Genomic DNA, 22,469 nt, shown 5'->3' on the forward strand with positions numbered 1-22,469 from the left:
CTAGATTCAGCCAGTTAATTAAATTTAACATCTCTCATAAAATTTCTTGACCGTCGACCACGCGGCGTGGCCATTCGCTCTGAAACACATGGCGACAAAACGTAATCGCTTTATTTCATGTCCTATTATTCACGTATTGGAGCTTCTTTGTGGCTATATGATGAGCGAGTACGACTTTGGCAATGATGGCTCACGTTCAATTCCCTGTGGGAACTTATGTGCTTCGGCCCTATGTTAAGAATTAGATTTATGTTTCATATAGCTCCCGCACAAAAACTGCCGTTAACCTCCGATTCAACCAACCAATGATTTTCTGCATCAAGCTTATATTCATAGTAATTAGTCTCATTATTATTGAGAGGTTTTGGAATGCAATTAATCATCATATAAAACTAGCTAAATCTACAACTCTATTACCCAAAAGCGTTTCTTCGTCTTTCTACTTAAATGAACTGTTACATAAAAGTAATCATAATAAAAAAATTAGTAACTAGTATTACTGTTAACTTTATAGTTTTAACATAAAAGAACTGTGACATAGAATTAAAATAGTATATATAATTATTGTTAATCTTATAGTAAGAACAACCCTTATTACGTTATGTTACTATATACAAATTTCATGCTTTGAAATCAAAGAAAGAATTCAAAGAACTTGCCCCGAAAAGGAACAATTAATTTACTGATAACCAATTCTTAAACTATATAGTTCATTTTATCACAATGTTGAAACTACCACATTGGGCAAAATATACTTTACGTACTTTATACTGCTGTTATTGCTCACACGTGGAGAAAGGACTCAACACTGTATTAGTTTTTATCCTTTGACATTCTTCAGGAAATGTTAATCGAGAGTTATAGGTCTGCAACATCGGATTCCAAAAGTTTGAATAAATCTTTATTTTGGAACAAAATAGCCTTACAAATGTTGATTGAACTGCGAGAAAAAGATATGAAGCGCTTAGAGGATAAAAAGGTGGCATGTAACAAATTGTACATTTCGGGAAAATTAACTTTCACAACTATGTTTTTTATGTCTTCATCTTTTCCAAATCTCTTCACTTGGATGAGGACTCACTATGTGGTGTGTTCTGCAGCATGACTAACATATACAACGTGCATAAACCGCAAGAATTCAACGTTTCCAAAAGTGTAACAAAGCACCTTTATTCTCTAGTTCTTCAATTCGACGCGGGAGACCCGGGTTCGATTCCCGGCGGGAGCTCAAGTGGTTCGGATAACACGTTAAGCAGTAGGTCCACGTCTCATATAGCCTCGCTGCTGAACAGGACGTTAAACTCGAAGTCAACTCAACTCTAGTGCTTCATATGCAGTAGATATATTAATTGAGTAAGCATTGGAAATATGAAAATTTCTTCAAGTCCTGATAAAGATAGAGGTTACATTCAATTTTTAGGATCATTCACGTCGATTATATTTGGTATATAATCATAAACATTTATTTTTATATTATAACTTCATATTGAAAAATTAGACAGTTGTTCAAAACAGAACTTTTCCCACATTTCTCACAAGAAAATGTTCCTCTCCGTTTTTCAGAACATAGTAATTTATAGTCGCGAAGGATTTCTCTTAACTAGAGACCATGCATATGAATCTCCTTGCATATGAATGATATTTCTCAACTATGAGTTGCCGCACTATGCTTTCTAAGATTACTTTTCGACAAAAAGTGTTTCCCACATTCTTCACATTTAAAATTGTATTCTCCTTTATGATATTTTATGTGGTCAGACAGGATGAAACGTCTAGAGAATTTTTTCCCACATTCATTGCATTCAAAAGGCTTTTCGTTTGTATGAATTCTCAGATGACGTTCAACATGAATTTTCTGACGAAATTTCTTACCGCAAAGATCACAAATAAATTTCCTTTCTTGCTTATGAATGCCCTCATGAGCATTGCGTGCACTTGACTGGGTGAAGCGCTTGAAACAAAATCTACATTCATAAGGGCGTATGCAATTATGAATTCTTGCATGTACACGAAAATCTCCTTTCTCATAAAACTCTTTACCGCACTCGTTACACATATAATTTTGTTCCTTCGAATGTCGCTTTAAGTGATTTTGTAATATAGATTTAGAGCTAAAGACATTCCCACACATTTCACAACTAAACGTGTCTCTTCTTATATGTAACTGTGTATGGATTTTCAGTCCCGATGCTGATTTAAATGATTTGCCACATTCTTCACATTGGTAACATTGTTGAGAGACGTGTCTCTGCATGTGCATGTAACAATTACCCTTTGATGCGAATTGTAAGCCACAAAATTTGCACTGGAATGGCTTTTGACCAGAATGTAATATTTTGTGTCTACACAAACTTCCACTTTCTGTAAATCTGACTCCACATATTTCACACTGAAATTTCCTCTCTCCAGTGTGCACGACCATGTGTTTCTGTATATAACTTTTGTCAGAGAAAGATTTACCGCAATCATTACAAATATAAGGGTATATTCTTGTTTGCGTGCTGAGGTGATCAAGCTCTCTGTGTGCATATTTCGAATTTCTCTGACTTACATGAACGGATTCTATATGATTGACCAAATCCTCTTTCCGCATAAAACTCCTTGTACAATAATCGCAAAGGAAATTGTGAATCTCTTCACCAATATTTCCGGGAAAGTTGAGTTCTCTTGGTCTTTTTTTGTGTTCAACAAGTGACTCAAGTTTTTATACATAAGATGAAACCATAATCTGTTTACTTTGTTCCTCAAACGTAGTTCTCGATGACTTTGGAAAACAAACATCTATTGGACATTTGTTTCCTTCTCCGGACGTTTTATGAGACTTAGTATGATGCAATTCAGTCGTGATTTCTAGGGGGTAAATTTCTCTTCCTAGTTTTTTACGTCTTGAATATGAACAACTGAAATAATACAAATAATTATTATTATGGTTCAGAAGATAATAAAATTTAATAGCAAACTATACAAAGAATGTTGCTTTCTTGATAATAGTATGAAAACAAAATCAATCATATTATTATTACGAATTATTAACAGTTCATACAATTATAATGAATTAGTAGTGTCAAAAATCTATGCCTCGTCTCGATCCTTTTAAATTTGGGCTTTGTAAAGTAAATTATAGACTTTCACTCAAGCAGCTACAGCATCCCTATTTGTCCTAGGATCATGGTTTGTACCTCTTTCTCTTCAGAATAGAAAAAAACTCTCAAACGTTATCATTCGCATTTCCCTATCGTGTACCTGAAGCGAGAAAGCTTGAGAAAAATCAGGATTTTTCTGAACTTATTTTTTTTTTTTTCAAATTTTGAGCCCCTCTCGATCCCCTGTTTTAGCGTACAGATATCAAAATCAACTAAAAAAACAGTAAGGGGTACACTGAATGTGTGGAAACATTTCAAACTTCTATCTTGAATTGTAAGGGTGGAAAAAATATTTACCAATGAGACCAACAATACCCCAAAACACTCCGAAAGATCCCAATGTAGTATAAAAATTTCCTGAAACATCCTTATTTATCCTAGGGTCATTGTTCGGATATCATTTTCTTCAGAATAGAACAGACTTTCAAACGGTACTATTGACATGTCTCCATCATGTATCTGAGGCGGGAAAATCGCGAAAAAATAGGATCTTTTGTTAAAAATATCCCTTTCTTAACCTTTTTGCCTCTCTGGACCCTCTGTTTTAATGCAGAGATCTGAAAAAATCTGAAAAATACTAAGGAGTGCACTGAACGTTTGTGCAAAATTTCAATCTTCTAGGTGCAAAAAAAAAAGCTCGCCAAAAACTTATAAATGTAGGCCTGACAAAAATATATTTTTTTGTATGTTATAAAATCATGTCCCATGTCTCGGCGTAGAAAGGCGTGAAAGCATACGTATCGTGTTCGGTAATAAATTCCTTCATGCTTGAAATTTTTTTTTAATCCAATAATGAAAACGCTACCCATATGTACTAAAAATAGTACGTATATATTTGGGCTAACCTTCATGTTTTATATCTAAAAGAACATATGAATCAGAAAGATTTCAATATAAATTATAAAGAAAGAATTTTGTGATATTAACAAATAACATCTGAAAGTTTGGTCAGCAAATTATAAACCAAACTACTTAGATCTGGTGCATGTGGAGAAATAACAAGGGAAATCGAGAATTTGGTTCAATGGATGTGACAGCCGTTCCGATGTAGGCCAGTAGTGGAAACAATGATATAAGTATAAAGTAAAAGGTGAAAATGGAATATTGAAAATAAAGATAAAAATAAAGGAGATTAAAAAGCGAATTGCCATTAAGATTAAAAACTATAAGCTAAGATTAAAATTCAATAAGCATCGCTAAAACAGATGAAAAGTGATTAGAGGAATTAGAACAAATATAAAAACTTTACATTGAGCATGCGAAACATTGAAATGAAATTTTTAATTTAACGTCCAACGTTTATGCAATAAAAGAAAGTAAAGAATATAATGCTTATTATCTCCCACCGTAAGCAGAAGTGTCCTGTCGTTACCGGGAGAGCATTTGCCTTCCGAAGGTAAGATAATATAATTGTCTTAATCATGAATTGATACTGGGTACTACAGATGACTTCACCGAACTTGTAATCGCCATGTAATGGTACAGTCAATATGTCATATTTCATGGGAGAACAAAGGAAATGGCCTGAGACCATTATGTTAGGTATCACCCTACCTGGTGTGATAAAACATAACTTACAAAGAGAAAGCAGATTTTGGTAAAAGAACTTCGGGGCCGTCTTTCACAAGTTAGTAGCGCACATTTAAAGTGTTAATATTACAAATTGGGAGAGCGCAATAGCCAGAAATAACCTAGAAAAAGTGTATTAAAGTTTCCGACTCGCCACATGCATGATACGACATGTAAAGTTATCAAGTGACGATGTGGCAGAGTGAGGAGCATCTATGACTCACGTGCAAAGGATCTCAGGTTCGATTCCCGTTTGAGCCATTTTTGGATTTTGCCAATAAAGTAGCCATTTGTAACTACAAGGAAAATATTAATTCACCATAGAACAATAGAAATGTTCAAATCAGTTGTAAGAACTTGCAATGTTCATGTTAAGTATCATCAAAGTGTAACATATTCTGTACATATATTGATATCACGAGTTATATTACTGTTACGACAGTCGTTGTGCAAAAACTGTTTTGACGCGAGAGAGTGCGAATTACAAAGGGGATGAGGAAGAAATCTCCTTTGGTAATACTGGATGTATGCTAATGCACGAAGCGTCAAGAACATTTTTTATACAACGACGTTGCTAGTTGGAACATTGTAAGGTTTTACAACTGATTTGAACATTTCTATTGTTTTATGCATTATAAACATAAGGTGAATTAATATTTTACTTGTAGCTAGAAATGTCTACTTTATTGGTAAAAGCAAAAAATTCGATTCGAGCAGGAATCGAACCAGAGATCCTTTGCACGTGAGTCGTAGATGTTCTTCACTCTGCCACGCCGTCACTTGATAACTTTACGCATCGTATTATACATGCGGCGAGTGGGAAGTTTTAAGACGCTTTTTCTATGCTATTGCCGTTTACAGCACTTCGATATCTCAAACCGTTCCGGAGATATGATAAACATTAATGAAGTTCGCAACACTGCTTAAATTGGTGTATTTGTGGACAATATTTAAACTGATTGTTATTTTCCTGCTGTTTTATATCATTTCAGGAATAAATTTTAGTAGGTGTAATTACAATAAGTTCTCGCAATTACACGATTTAAGCAGTGTTGCAAACTTCAGCAATGTTTATTATATCTCCGGAAAAGTTTGAGATATCGAAGTGCTGTAAACGGCAAAATGATTTATTTGTCAACATAAGACCACACAAGTAACTAGATATGATACTTATCTAAGCATATTTTCGAAATAAAGCCTTTCGGAAAAAAAAATCAAATTTTCAAGCAATTATAACTTTATGCTATTCATTCAAAACAAGTCATACAATGACCATAGTATCCAACATTAAGGTACTTCCGATGTGCATTGTCTTGTCCGTCTCAGTTGTGATGTATGTGTGACAGAGGCTTCCAAACTTTGGATGTTTGTGATAACATCCTTAGTTTGCAACAGTGAATAATAAAACTGATATTTTCTGTTTTCGTTTAACATGCTGAATCGAATTACGTATTAACCTGACGTAGTGTCATTTGAAAAAAAATATAACTTTATACTGAGATGGAAACAGTGTTTATCGGATGGTATTGCTTAATACGTAAGATGATGTCCTCCTCTTTATACTTGTTTCATGCAAAGTTTTGCTTTTCTCCCTTGTCTGGTTTCTCGGTTATCACGAATGTTCCAGATAAATTGTCCACCCTGTATAATCATCCAGAAAGAACAAACCTCCAGGAGTAATGTACTCCTGGATTTTTCCTAGGAAATTGACTCATTGTATGGAATTGTCAATGAGACATTACTATGTGTAATGCGAATATAATCGTTTCAGCCATTTTCAAGTATGTCGCAAATTTTGGTTTTCAGTCCTTTATAAACTACCCACGTTTGGAGATAACAAATTAAATGAATTAATTACTTTCATATGTTATATATACTCGTCTCACATGATGTGAGATACAGTTAAGTTAACTATAGTCAATTAGCTCTAATATTGAGTGTTGCTTACTCATACTATACTTCACGGTTTTAAATACTAGACGTTAGATCTTTATACTGAAATTTAATTGTGATAAGCTTAAGCATCTGAATCTCTAATTGAATAATAAAAATTAACTTGGATGATGCTTTTGGGAAGCGAGGCACCCAAATTTCTTACATGACCCCCTCCGTTATTATTGACAATTGTTACTGCAAACAGTTGAAGATTATTTCTCGGATACGAACTTGAGTTACTTCATTTTTCACCCAATATTTTCCTTAACTAATGGAATATGCCATGTTGACTCACTTATACGTGTGTGTATGCAAATTTGTTCTTATTTCGTTTTAAGAGGGAAGCAATTATCAAGCAATTATTTGAAACAATATTTTGATAATCTTAATATTTTGATATCAGTCTCCCGCTGTTATGTAAGAAAAGAAAGAAATGAATTGAAATCTTTCAGTTTAACGTCCAACGTTTATGTCCTTTGGACTAAAGATGACAGATAATAAAGGAAAATGAATGATAATGGAAGTAGGAGGAACGGGAGTAACCCAAGAAATCACACGGATACGATGTTTCCACTACAAATTTACTTGGTTGGGGATCGAACCAATGACCTCACGCACCAGATGTAAGCACTGTACCACTGAACCACAGGAAAAGGAAGAAAGCGAAAGAAAACTTGAATCTATTAAATCATTAGCAGCAAAATATGGATATATATTTCTAATTAATAAGTGCATTTAATTACTACTGAACGACTAAAAATTGTACTTTATTAATATGACGTTGACTTGAAGTCAGGTAGGACTACAGATGAGAATTCAAATAATTGAATGTTATCTTGCCACGGGTACCCGGCATAGTGGGGTACTTTAAGCCAGACGAAATTCTGATAAAATGTTAATACACGCACACATACACAAAGCATTAGAGCGAACAAGCTAATTCAGAAAAGTACAAAGTAAGAACACAATCGTAAGTAAGGTTCGGATTTCTATGACGTGCCATTTCTTTTAATTTCAGAAAGATATTTGCCAGTACTGGTAAGAAACTTATTGCAACTTCCTTTCTTATAAATAACTGGCATTGTCTAACGGGATTTGAAGGAATGCTGTATAATTTGAGGGGTTATGGTTTTTCACTCGGTTCTTGAACGAATCTTAGAATCAATTACTTTCAGAAGTGAAATTATCATTCTAGCTTCCCTTTGTCTTCCTCCTACTCCACTGAAATTTACAGTCCAGTTTTTTTTATTGCATATTATATTCTACCATAAACATTTTTGGACACCGGCACCGTAAAAAAAATTCACATGAAAGTATTTGCTTATTTAACTTTATTTTTCACGCTTAAATAAACAAAAAGTGTGTTAAAATTATTGCTTCAGAGCTAAAAGATATTTATTTATCCAACATAACATAACTTCTTAGTAAATTCCAATTCTTAGGGTGGGCAGCGGTGGCTCAGTGCTAGAGCGTTCACCTCTGGTGCTTGGGGTTCCTGGTTCGATCCCAGCTCGCACCAACCGAACTTTGTGGTGGACAAACATCGTGTGCGTAGGTTTCCTCTGGGTTCTCCCGTTTCCTCCAACTTTCTTCATTCCACTATTTCATTCATTATTTCATCATCACCGTATCCTGCCTAGCAGGCATAACCGTGGGACGTAAAACTAAGATTTCATTTCATTTTTTTAAATTCTTAGGAATTTTTGTAATGTTTATTTATTTTTTGTTAAGTAATTATGTTATTTTTAGGTGATCTTTTCCATTTTCAGGGCACAATTCCAAGTAGATTTTCAAATGTTTGGGGCCATAGAAATCCAAGCCTTACTCATAATATATTAGAAGTACTTTAAAAGGATCAACAAGGTGTAATTTTCATGCTGGATACGTGCTTTTGTTATTTAATTAAGGGGTTAAGAGCAAATTCTTTACAACGAATTCATACTTTACCTCTCAATAGATGAATCTAAATTTGATTTGTCTTGATCTATGTGCAGGAGCTTAACTTCTGTTTTTGGATTGTGCTCATCCAAAGCAACATTGAAGATAACATCATTTCTTGAAGTATAAAAGCTATTACTATGTATCTTTTCGTCATCTTTTAGCGAAGCGCTACATGTCCCATCTGATTTCGAAACAGAGCTCTCTTTTGTTATGATACATTTATTTTCAGTATTATCTGTTTTTATATTTAACATCTTTTGATTTGGAGGATAGCAATAACTTTCCAAGCTCGACTTTTGTTCGAATTTAATACTTTTCACCAATGTCAGTAAAGGTGCTTCACATACCCGTCGAGGTAACCGTTCACAAACAACTACAGCCTTTTTCATAGTGTTAATTGCTATTCCTCATCCCGGTTATACAGTAAGTGAAAATTTATTTAAATATGAAGAAAACTATTAAATGAAATTACAACAATTTCACATTTTAATGGCTGGCTTACAAGAATTGTGAGAATAATGAATTTGAAAATAATGGCAAATTGTTACTCTAGTATAACAAATTTGTGGTTGAGAGTTCACTTCAATTCTAGTAACATTATTGGCCGGCTTCCTTTCATTTTCCTGCAATAAGAAAACAAAATTATTTTAATAATAATATATCACATTATGGTACCTGTCAATTTTGAGAGTACATTAATGAAATTGACAAAAACAACTGTTTCAATTACATTGATAGGTTAAAATTACAGTGGTGTAAGTTGTTTTTCAAGAAAAAGACTGACTGGCAGGTTAAAATTACAGTGGTGGAAGTCGTTTTCCGAAAATGACTTAGTGTCAGAGTGAAGTTATAGTTGTGTAAGTTACTTTCCGAAAAGAAAGATTTAGACACAGAAAACAGATACAAATAAGTAAATCTCTTAAGAGGAAACGTAAGTAAGAACTTCGTTCAACTATTAATAACTGGAAGTGAAAGCTCTAGTAATATACCTTTTTGTTCCAGCATTTGTTACAATATATTTTGCATTAATGTCCGGAAGGAAACGTCAATGTGACTTTCACCATCACAGCTTTTATCCGCCGAAGTTTGCACGTCAGAATATGTATTGGTGGAGCAATGAAAATACTATATTGCAGTGGTGTAGATAGGGGATGTTCGGGATTTGAAATCCTTGAGCAAGGTACTGCATGAAAGTAAAGATTCACCTAGTAAGATTAGTAAACAAACACCTGAAGTTACAGAAACTTGGAGCTTGACCCCCTTGACGAACTTCTACGCACACTACTGCTATATTGCAATTACTTTATATACAGAGAAAAGATCAAAATGAAATATTGCACGAATTTTTCTTTAACAGTTCCTTTGTCGACGATTCATCCTGTACTAGAACTATACATATTAATTATTTTTGCTTAGTATATTGGAATCATATTTTATATAACTGTACAATATGATTCACTAAAGCTTTATTTCAACAAAATACCAGAAAGCAATGTAAGTTTTAAGTCTTGTGTTAGATTAAGTTACGTTGCGTATAGTATACATCTTTTACCATTGCTTTACTGAGCCCCTATCGAGAATCAATAAATCAACTTTAGTGGCCCCGTTCCTCCCTTCCGAATCCCATCTAGATTTTCACAAGATATTTTCTGTATTCCATCAAACTAATTGATGGACCTTTAAACGGACAAGGTCTTAATTTTTTTCTTTTTCAGTTGTAATAAAAAATAAATACGTAGTAAGTTATTCAGCTATTCTTGGTTTTATATTAGCGAAATTCTGAAAGAAATTTAAAATAATGTGGTGTCTCATAATATATAATGCTTTGGAGTACAGACACAATTTCAAATTTAATATTTCGTCTAACACTCTTCCACTAATTATCTCTTTTCCAAAAGATTTGCACAAGTGGACATGACAGCTTTTTAATCAGGACAAATTGACGTGCTTGTGGGTTTTCTCGGGGTTCTCCCGTTTCCTCCCACTTTCTTCATTCCACCATTTCACTCATCTCCATTATCACCGTCTCCTTTAGCCTAACCGGCATAACCGTGGGACGTTAAACTTAAAGATTTCATTTCATTTCATCAGGACAGATTGAGAAACAAAATTACAGACACAAAATTTGCGTATATTTTTCTACTTTTGTAAATTGTATCTTTAACAATTAGTACATGGATTTTTGATACACAGTTGACTAGCTAAACAAATCATGGTGCAGATACAATCTGGGACCATACAGGAATTAATTATATATATATATATATAATTCTTTCTTCAGGAAATGTACTCTTAGCAACCCTAAATATTGTTACTGATGGGAGAGCAGTTTGCTCTCCTGTGTACAGATTTGCTTTAGGAAGGCTTAACTGTTATGGGTGCAAGTGGAGCGTTTCTGCAAATAATAATAATAATAATAATAATAATAATAATAATAATAATAATAATAATAATAATAATAATAATAATAATAATAATAATAATAATAATCTGTTCTAGGTGGACACTAAAAGCAACATTATGCATCTAAACAGAATAAAGGAAGGATGAAGTTGCTGGGCTCGCGGGGTAGCCATGCACGTTAGCAATGGTGAGCATGCGTGTATTCAAATTGTTAAATATATTTTTCATACATCTTCATAACTATAAACAATACAAACAACTCACAGAATTTAAATTCTGAATTTAAATATTTCCAGTTTAATAATATACAAGGTGTCCCAATTGAATCTCCCTGTTTTCATATCTGTATTTCTCCCACACTACTTGAGATATCCAAATGAACTAAAATGCACTAAGAATGTACAGTCATTAAGTTTGTATACGAATATTAAGAAAGTCAGAACTCTTCGACATGAGCTCCACCAGTCACATGAAGTATATCCAGGCGATGGTCGAGCTTCAGCCATGTGTGTTGAAGCATTTCAGGAGTGACGGTCGCAACAGCGTCCTGAATATGCGCACTAAGTTCGCGAAAATATACTACTTTTGTCGCATACACCCTGTCCTTGACATACCCCCACAAGAATAAGTCCAGACGTGTTATGTCAGGCGATCACGGTGGCTATGAAATTGGTCCACCTCTCCTTATTCACCTCCCAGGAAACTCAGTATCTAGTGTTTTCCTCACCTCTGTAAACCAGTGAGGAGGTACACCATCGTGTGGAAAAAGGATATGCGCATGCCTATGCCGAAATTGTGGAAAGAGAAACTGCTTCAACATACCAAGACAAGTAATAAACGTTACAGTAGAACCTCAGGAAACAAGAACGGTCCTAACACGTACCACATTGCATGAGTCCACACCACACATTTACTTTAAGGTTGTCTCTGTCGCGATGATCATGCGAGGAGGTTTTGACCCTCAGATTCGTACATTATGTCTATTGACGTGACCTGACCCATGAAATGTGGTCTCATCAGAAAACAATCTTTGGCAGAAAGTGGGGATCATTGTCAATGCGTTCCAACATATCTGTAGCAAACGCCCCTCGTTGTGCTTTATCAGTGGGTTTCAATGCTTGCAGTATTTGCACTTTGTACTCGTACAACTTCTGACGTTTACACACAACTCTATGGACAGTTGATTTAGGTATTTCCAGTTCCTGCGATTCTCTGCGAATGAACTTTAGGCGGACTTCTTTGAAATGTTTCCGAAATGCGCTGCACATTGTCTTCTGATACACTTTCGCGACCATCATTGTGCTTTTTTAGCCACTGAACTAGTCGTCAGGAAATTCTGTTTCCATACTCGAATTGTTTTCGCATTAGAGGATTCTCTGTGGTATTCGTGGCGGAATCGTCGTTGCACTGCGTCAATGGAACCAAGTTCTGCATACCACCACATTATCTGCTCTTTTTCTGCATTGGCCACCATTTCACTGTTCCAGCTGCCACCACCACACTTGGCGAGATTTTTGGGATCGACAAATTTCTAACAAAACTCTGGTATTTCTTCTACTGTATTTATCACCACAAAATGAAAGTAGGGCGATTCAATTGAGACACCCTGTATTTATAAGAAACTACTTTGTCACCACCAGTTCTGAAAACATATTTAATTCCATGTATGTCTAGTTCGTATTAAATTATTTTCCATATATTATTATATAAATGGTCGCAAATAAGCAAAGATGCTTACTTTGTACTACCTCTACTTTCACACTTCAAATAATTCAAATTTACGTTACACGATATCAGAGAGTTTCGACGTTAGTCACTATTCCTACATATGCACAAGAACAAAGCATAATGCAGAATGTCATATTATGTGGCATTTTTGGGACACTATCATTGTTGCCATTCACTAATTTAGATTTGATTTGATTATGGAACTGGCGTCCCTTTCATCAGCTAGGCTATATGAGACGTGGACTTACAGCTTAACGTATAATGCGAACCACATGAGCGCCCGCCAGAATCGATCCCAGATCCGTGACGCAAAAGGCGCGTACGGTAACCGCTTAGCCACGAGGGAGCTCTGTCACTCACTAACTTAATATATTTGATTGATTCGAGATGTTTTGTAACGTGTGGAACGGCTTTCGAATACTTCTATGGTTACGCATCATGTGTCAGCACACTGTTTTCATCATTGTTAAATTACAACCTGAGTTTATTCTCTCATTACGGTGGGCACACATCCATGTTTGAAAGTTTCTCAATTCTCCGTTAATTTTTTTTTTAAATTTCTTTTACCACTATTCATTTCAGCATTTCCGGATAAAAAGTTGGCCTATATTTGCAATTTAAAAAATGAAAACTTTGAGTTTTACCTCCCACGTTCATACCGGTTAGGCTAAAGGAGACGGTGATAATGAGAAATGAATGAAATTGTGGAACGAGAAAGTGGGAGGAAACGGGAGAACCCCGAGGAAACCCACGCACATGATGTTTGTCCACCACAAGGTTAGGGATGCGCACTATCGAGTCGAGTCGAGATTTAAGCCTGTCTCGACTCGACTCGAGAAAATGTTGTCTCGACTCGAAAATATGTTTCTGTCTCGACTCGACTCGAATTCGAGACGAGACGTCTCGAAATTCGAGTCGAGACAAAATATATGAGTTAAAATATACGCACATATCAGCCAGAATATTATGACTACCTACCTTATTGTCAGTGTGTCCACCTTTGGCACGGATAATAATGGCGACGCGTCTTGGCATGGACGCAATGATCCTTGAAAGGTCACTGGAGAGAGTTGGTTGGTACACACAGGCAAGGTTGCCGATTTTTCTGTAAAGTTGGGGGGGGGCATTCAGATGCAGAAGGCATATATATGAGGATTTTAATACAAATCGCATTCAAATTATGCCAAATATTGTATATTCACAAATAAAATAGGGGGGCCCACATGATCTTTGAGGGGCCCGGGCCCCCTCGGTCCTCCAGGATCGGCGCCCTTGCACACAGGTCACCTAATTCCCATAAATTCTGGAGAGGGGAGCGATGCGCTCTGAAGTCACGTTCAATCCCATCCCATCTGTGTTCGATTAGGTTCATATCCGGCGAGTTGGGCGGCCAGCACATCACTTGGAACTTGCCCCTGTGTTCCTCGAACCACTCCATCACAATCCTGGCCTTGTGATATGGTGCATTATCTTTTCGAAAAATGCCAATACCGTTGGGAAACATGGTCGTCATGAAGGGGCGTACGTAGTATGCAAGCAGTGTGCGATATGCCTTGGCCGCCATGATGCCTTGCTCGAGCTCTACTAGACACATGGATGCTCACGTGAATGTTCTCCGGAGCATAATTAAGCCGCCGCCAGTTTGTCTCCGTCCCGCACTACAGGTGTCAAGGAGCTTTTCCCTTGGAACACGACGGATTCACACCCTCCCATCGTCATGATGAAGAAGGTATCGGGTTTCATCAGACAATGCAACGCTCTGCCCCTGTGCTAAGGTTTAATGACGATGGTCATGTGTTCATTTCAGTTGTAGTTGCCGATGTCGTGGTGTTAACATTCGCACATAGATAGGACATTGGCTTTGGAGGCCCATCGTTAGGGGCGTTCGGTGCATTGTGTGTTCAGACACACTTGTACTTTGCCCAGTAATAAAGTATGATACTAGTTCTGCCACAGTTCGCTTCCTGTCTTGTTTTACCAGTCTGCCCAGCCTATGACGTCGACATCTGTAATGAGGTGGGGGTGCCCAACCCCTCGACGTTTGGACATCGTTTCCCCTTGGTTTCGCCACTTGTTGAAGACACTCACCACAGCACTCCTCGAACACCCGACAAGTCCTACAGTTTCCTAAATTCTCCTGCCGAGTCTCCGGGGCCATTACAACCTACCCTCGGTCAAACTCAGAAAGATCGCCCGCCTTCCCCATTCTACACACGGCCAGCACTCTCACTGATACTACATGCACCGTACGTGTGACTGAAAATGAAATGAAATGAAATTTTTGAGTTTTACGTCCCATGGTTATGCCGGTTAGGGTAAAGGAGACGGTGATGATGAGAGATGAATGAAATGGTGGAATGAAGAGAGTGGGAGAAAACGGGAGAACCCCGATAAAACCCACGCACACGGTGTTTGTCCACCACAAAGTTCACTTGGCGGGAGAAGGGTTTGAACCCGAGATCCCTAGCACCAGGGTGAACGATCTACCACTGAGCCACCGCGGCCCCGTACGTGTGACTGACAGGCAGGCATTCGTAGGCAGGTGACACAGATATCGCCTGGACGGGTTTATATCGATAGTAAGTTGGTAGTCATAATGTTCTGACTGATCAGTACATAATAAATAAATTTAAAATGTAGGAAATTTTCAACATTCTGATTAACTTGCAGGAAATTTCAGAATGACAAGAAGCAACTGACTTGGACAAGACAACGGTTAGTTGATGGGGCAATCTTTTTTTCTGGTTTTTGAGGTGTGAGCTTTGACCACGCCTTGTGAAATTTTAATGTTTGGTGCTCATCAGTCGCGCTTCCATTTTTGTTTCTAATTGTTCCAGTTCATGATAATTAACAATACATTGCGCAGTTCGAATACATGTTCACGTTTTCATTCAATCCAACTCAAGCAGCTTCAGATACGACATACTATATAGTATATAGTCAGGGGTGTAGCCAAGGGGGGGCCCATCGGGGCCGGGCCCCCCAAATGGTTTCCTGCCCCCCCCCAAATAACCAACTTTTAAAACTTCATAGTAAAATTATCTCGCTTCATTCATTTAAAAGTAACAAAGTTTATTGACAATTAACAATTTATGGTAAAATAGTATGGAGAAATATTGTTTTGCCATACCGATCGAAAAATAGTATAGTATCTCTTCTTTATACCGATCGAAAAATAGGATACTTTTTGTGACAGCAGATTACACAATTTACTGCGATTTATATTTGACAGTTTGAAGACAAACGTTTTAACAAGGTACTACAAATACAGCCATAAAACAAAGTACTAAACTGATTTGTAAACTACAGTATATTTTTAACAAGTGTTTTAAAAGACATAGAGGATGGAAAATTTGGTGAGAAACAATGCTTTTATTCAATTTGGATTTCATTCGCTCTCTCTTTTATTTCTACCCAGTGTAATAAAATAATTATGTTTTTTTAGTCACGAATAATAAATAAATATATTTGTCAGGAAACCGTAAAGAAATTAAGTGAAATTTCAAAGAAAATCAATCTTGTGTACATAGGTTCTGTATACAAGGTCTTAAATTTAAATATAAAGGTAACCAAGAAAAGTTTTGTTGCTTTTTCACCCACCACCTTCGAACATCGATATGTCACCTAACCTGGAAGATCAAAAATAGTCCCCATCAGTATCGACGACCTTCTGAAAACGTTCTGGAAGGCCATGGAGTTCATCGCGATAGAACGTGATGGGCCGTGAAACGAAGAGAGTATCAGGTGCATTTTGGACTTTTACTAGGGATTTGAACTGGCGTCCTCTAATGTGATTGTCCAAAGAATGGAACAGATGATAATCGGACGGTGCAATACCCGGGGAATATAGTGGTTGCAATATTGTTTACCATCCAAGGCGAAAAATGGTGTCCTGAGTCATCCTAGCCACGTGGGACTTAGCGTTGTCCCGTAAACGAGGACCCATTTGTAATTCAGAAGTGATGGCTCCAGAGTTTTGAGTTTTTGTTGAGCACAGCTCAACTGCTGACATTACACAGTTGCATTGATACTCTGACCAGCTGGTAGCAGTTCCCGATGCACGATGCACCAAACACACAGAAGGACCTTCTTCTGGTACAGTGCTGGTTTCGACTGTTTTGAAATCGGTTCATGGGATACTAACCAATGATGACGACGCCGTGGAGCTTCGTATAGGACACACTTTTTATCACATGTCAACGCCCTGTCCAGAAATGGCTCCGAAACAGTAAATAAACACAGGCGACTGCCGCGTTGCCTTCTGGCCCGGAGTCAAAATATGAGAGACCCATCGACCCAACTTGTAGTGCTTCACAAGTTGATGGATGTGCTGCCGAATGGTCTCCACACACTGAATTGTAGTCCCAGTTCCTATTTGTACATGTGTTGGTCTTCTGGCACGTGGTGTTTTCGGGTGTTTCGTCATCGTCCTTAAATTTGTTAAACCATCGCTGCAATGTCCGCGTCATCACGACACCCTCACCAATGGCCTGGCATATCTTCTGTCCCGCTACAGCGGCGTTTGACCTCCATTTGAACTCGTTCAGCATACATCCTCCTATGACGCTCTGTGGAAGTCCTATGTTCCCCCTGTCTTTACGCAAGTTCACGGTGTGTCTGAATTGCCACAACCAGGTAGTATGTTGGATATACCCACAACAACAACTGACGTTCGCCTTATCTCCACTTGCATTCAACTCACGATGTGAGGTCCAATTGAACACAGACCTCCACGAAAAGGGACAGAACTTTCTTGGTTACCTTTATAGTTATGCACAAAAGTATAGCGTTTGGTCCCGGGCAGTAGTTCTTGATTAAGCATAATAAAAACTATCTTGAATATAATTTATGGATAATAATAATAATAATAATAATAATAATAATAATAATAATAATAATAATAATAATAATAATAATAATAATAATAATAATAAGAAGAAGAAGAAGAAGAAGAAGAAGAAGAAAAGAAGAAGAGGCTAAAATAGTGTTTTTAGTTTTGCAGACTAGCAGCAACACATTTTTTTTTTTGGCTTTGTACATTGTAGCTGGCCCCCCCTCAAAAACGACGGGCCCCCCCTACACAAACCTGCTGGCTACACCCCTGTATATAGTTGTATTTGTTTACGAAGAGTTAATTGCGTATTGGAAATACACTCCAACAAAAAATTCTGCGTGCTCATCTGGTCAGTATTCAAGGTTTTAATTACAATCTGAATTGTTAAAATGTGAATTGAAGTTGTATTAGATATTTAAGCAGTTTCTATGGATAATTCAAGTACATGCTAAATAAGGTCTTTCTAGCAAGCACTTCTGCTGTTCATAAACCTTACGCATTCGAGTAGGGAAAAAAAGAAAAGAAAGAAAGAAGTAAAATTGGTAATTTTGCAACCGTGACTCACTCGAGTTGATGCTTTCTATCCTCAATGCAGCTCGCGTTCGCTAATCTCGATGAGGATCACACTAGTCAAGATTCTCACTAATTCGAGCTTGAGCTTCATATTCAGTGTGAAATTCTCTTTAGCTCGATCTCGTAATGCCACCCACCCTTTCCTGTTTTTACATTTGTCTCACCATTTTCGATTTATAGGGGTGGCCGTGGACTTTGCAATTAAGTTTTTGTTTACATTTTCACCCGCTGCCATTTTGCAAAGGGTTGTCGTAGAGTTGAGACCTGCTCCATTTTCCTTCATTTTACAACAGATTTCAAACGACGTGCTACTTAACCCACTTGCCATTTGAAACTTTTGAGTTGGACCCCGTCTGGGGCCCTGCGGGGAACCCTGGGACAAACTTCTTTACCCCGAAAAAGTGTGCCCTTGAAAATGATGGGATACGTGTTCACCGAGTTTTCCATTTACTCAACCGTTTCCGACCAAATGACTCGGTTCAAACTATTCTACCAGGTAATTTTGTAGCTTTTACATTACAAACCAGTTGAGAATGCTCCAAGAGCATTGCCAGAACGAACTTAAGAAGAATTGAGATATGGAGCGGGAAGTATAACTGTCATTGTCCCTAGATGTAAAAGTAAGTTTTTTTATCCGCACCTTCTTCTCTTTCTCGCAAAAAATAGCAAAATATCATCTCTCTATGACTTACAGTTCTCGAGATATGATGCTTAAGTATCTAGAAATTCGAAGTTTTTTCGACAATATCTAAGAAACGGTGGCAAGTTGGCCAGTAGACAGTTAACCAAGGGCCACCGGTTACTATTTGGTACCAAAATATTTACCATCCTCTTAGGTATTGATCAACATCAATATCATCTGTCTACAGCTTATGGTTCGTAAATTGGCTATCTTTGGCCAATATCATGGGAACGATAACTCAAAGAGAGATGATATTGTATGTTAGTCAATACCTAAGAGGAAGGTAAACATTCTGGTACTGATATCAATTGGTGGCCTTGGCCAAACCTGTGGCCAGTTGGACAGTGGCCATCGGTTACTATTTGGTACCAAAATGTTTACCATCCTTTTAGATATTGATCAACACCAATATGATCTTTCTATGACTTACGGTTCCCGAGATATAGATCCTTAAATTGCTGTAAATCGGCCATTTTTTGGCCAATATCTCGGGAACGGTAAGATTGACGCGAAAAATTTAATCATTTTCTCTGATAGTTTTGATGCTCTATCGAATGCAGTGTTCAAAACTGAAAAATCGCAAATAACAGACAGACAGACAGACTCGCAGACATAGAGAATTCAGTAATGAACTTCTTAACTTCGTTGAATATGTTGTAACTCACGATATCCCACCCGATGACACGTATAACTTTGGGATACGTCTAGTTATAACATATCAAATGCGAACACAATTGTCTCGTTCGGATCTCAGTGGAGCCACTGTCTTGTCAGTAAGCAACTGTCTTCTTCAAATAACAAGTTGCAATATCTTGAATTGTTTTCTTGGTAGATATTTCTGGTAAACACGATAATTTATTGTAATTCACAGTAATTGTAGTCTAAGGTACACGATAACGAAAATACGGCATTATAGACTAACAGAATAATATGCAAATGTTACACTGGAAAATAAAATCTTCGGAAAATCGCAAAGAGCAACCTGACATTCATGTTCACAGTCATACCTCATTATTTAGTTTTAATGATTACTTCATTATCAAGGGACTAAAGAAGTTCGTTACTGAATTATGTACGTCTGTCTGTCTGTCTGTTATTTGCGATTTTTTAAAATTTTGAACCGTGCATTTGATAGAGCTTCAGAAACTATCAAAAAAAGTGATTAAATTTTTTGCGTCAGTCTTACCGTTTCCGAGATATTGGCCAAAAATGGCCGACTTCCAGAGATTTAAGAAGCCATATCTCGGGAACCGTAAGTCATAGAGAGATCGTATTGGTGTTGTTCATTAGCTAAGAGGAGGGTGAACACTTCGGTACCAAATAGTAACCCCAGATATTGGCCGAAAAAGTTCGAATTTGTAGATATTTAAGCAGCCATATCTCGAACTGTAAGTCATAGAGAGATAATATTTTACTAATTTTTGCGAGCGAGAAGGTGTTGCGGATGAAATGATTTACTTTTAAATATAGGAACAATGACAGTTATACTTCCCGTTCCATCTCTCTATTCTTTTAAGTTCGTTCTGGCAATGCTCATGAAGCATTCTCAACTGGTTTAATTCTGTGAAACTGTTAGAATTAATTATAAGCTGTGTAGAAACGCTTTCAAAATGCATTAAAAATATAAATAACAAGTAAAAGGTGCCTTGCTGAGCGTACCTCCTAAAGGCCCCCTCAAGTCAGCCTCCCCGCACCGCGGGGTCTGCGCGCCCTTTATCCCCGCCACTGGCTAATATGAATATGAAACAGATGTCAGGCAAGGACAACTAGCGGTGTTTCCCAGACGATGACTTATTTATGGCACGAGCCATAGTAGAAGGCGGCATAGTTGAAGAAACTATACCCTCTCAGTACCCTAAGTTGCACGAAAATTTCCTAAGCAGGTTCATTGAGCTGAGTACCACATGTTGCCCACTTTGTCCAAGAGAGGAATGGTTTGTTTCTAACTTTTCTACCGAAAAGCATTTGTCTGGAATGGTGTTTCGGAGACAATAAAATAAAGAAAATATACTAGGCAGAGAGAGAGCAGGACGGAAGGAAATACAAAACAAAACTATCTGGAATTGTCATGGGAAAAGGGCAATAGCGTTGCAACCAGAAGAGTAAAGTGAGAAGTGGATTAATCTCACAGTGAACTGCTTTGATGCCAAGTGGTCTAACTCAAATTTAAAATTTTCCAAGAGTGAAAATTGAAGGTCAATATTTCATGAGCAATCCATATTTCTTTTATGTTGGGAACAAAAACCATAACTACTGTACAGTTTATTGTTTTATTTAGTGTTAAAAAAAAACTCCTTTTAAAAATACAGTGAAACCTGTATATGTTGGCCACCATCGGTTCCAACGAAAAGTGGCCAACTTAGACAGGTAGCCAACTTACAGAAAATAAGTGTGATTTGTGTATTTTTAGAATAGGATTTCTAGTCTTACTTGATTGTAAAATTTTAATAAGCAGTGGCACGGCAACTACTTATAAATAATGTATATAGAGTAATCATAAAAATATACAGTACTAGAAAATATTACTATAGTATGTTTAATATATGTGAACACCTTTCTCTTCCTGAAAACTAGTCTGGCACATTGGATTATTCGGATTGAAAACAAAATAACGCAAAGAACCATGAAATAGAAGCGTATGTATGCAGTTTATTATAATTGATATTATAGCACACTGAGTTATTCAGAGAAAAGCGAAGTTATATGCAATTTATATGACTTCTTTTAACTTGTTACTGAATGGTGGTTCATTCTAGACGTATTTGTTTTATTCTTTTTGGCAAATATGCACATTCTAATATTGTAGTTAACTACCTCTTGTTAATGAGCTAGAAGTGTTTCCCTCGGAGCAAAAGATGTTTTGAGAAAATCTTGAGGGAATTCATATCTGAAAATCTCCGCTATCTTTTGACAAGCCGAAAGGTGCCAATAGTTGACAATTGAGATGGTTAGTTTTAACCTTGAGAATTTTCCGGAATTAACTTACTAAAGCTCCCCACTGATGAGAGGAGTTGATATAGCTAATGGTTTTACCAAAACAGACAGGGTAAACAAATATGTACAACCATTTCCTGAATTCCTGTACGTGCTCTTTCTTATTCACACCTTCCTTCACCACCCCTTTATGACAGTAGTGTTCTGGCCAATGACCTCCAAGAATAAATCGTGCGACTCTATGCTTCTTTCTGTCCAGTCACAAATACAGAACATCTGCCTCTCATATGGGAATACGAAAGAGTTAAGAAAAATAACAAAACTGTATTTTGTGTGGCCAAGATACGCAGGTAAATTTATCATTATCATCATAGGATAAACATTGCTTCAGTGTGGCCAACTTCCAAGATAAACAGGTGGCCAACTTATAGAGTAGTAAGTAACGAATGTCTTATGGGAAAATGCAGGTTCAAGACGAAGTAGGCCAAGATAAGCAGGTGGCCAACTTAAAGAGGTGGCCAAGTTGACAGGTTTCACTGTATATGATTGTAAAGTGAATTTAAGTTACCCTCCAAAAAAATCTATCCCGCCCTTATTTAAACGATCACGTCTTAGTGTTCTGACTATGTTGTAATACTTGATAGAGAAATGCTAATTCATGCAATATATTTTTCATACAATGCAAGAAAAAGTATAAGAGTGGTTCTGCTTCATATTCCCCTTACAC

General features: G+C 37.0%; 1 protein-coding gene across 1 annotated transcript; it reads right to left on the bottom strand.

The window, feature by feature from the left end:
- Positions 1-783: 783 nt before the first annotated feature.
- On the bottom strand, positions 784-9,184 carry LOC145689960 (uncharacterized). Its single transcript, XM_081764340.1, has 2 exons — positions 8,595-9,184; positions 784-2,900 (listed from the first exon to the last, which is right to left on the bottom strand). Exons 1-2 carry the CDS (start codon positions 8,975-8,977, stop codon positions 2,705-2,707), a joined length of 579 nt encoding a protein of 192 aa, XP_081620466.1. The 5' UTR covers positions 8,978-9,184; the 3' UTR covers positions 784-2,704.
- Positions 9,185-22,469: the final 13,285 nt, after the last annotated feature.

The sequence above is a fragment of the Thermobia domestica genome, chromosome 7 (assembly GCF_964235325.1).
Source record: "Thermobia domestica chromosome 7, izTheDome1.hap1.1, whole genome shotgun sequence".
Taxonomy (NCBI): Eukaryota; Metazoa; Arthropoda; class Insecta; order Zygentoma; family Lepismatidae; genus Thermobia; species Thermobia domestica.

Excerpts from the sequence above, each read along its gene's own strand:
- LOC145689960 (XM_081764340.1), bottom strand. The coding sequence starts at position 8,977 with ATGAAAAAGGCTGTAGTTGTTTGTGAACGGTTACCTCGACGGGTATGT. Across the intron at positions 2,901-8,594 it reads TTAGATTCATCTATTGAGAG|TTGTTCATATTCAAGACGTA; the intron begins GTAAAGTATGAA and ends GTATTATTTCAG.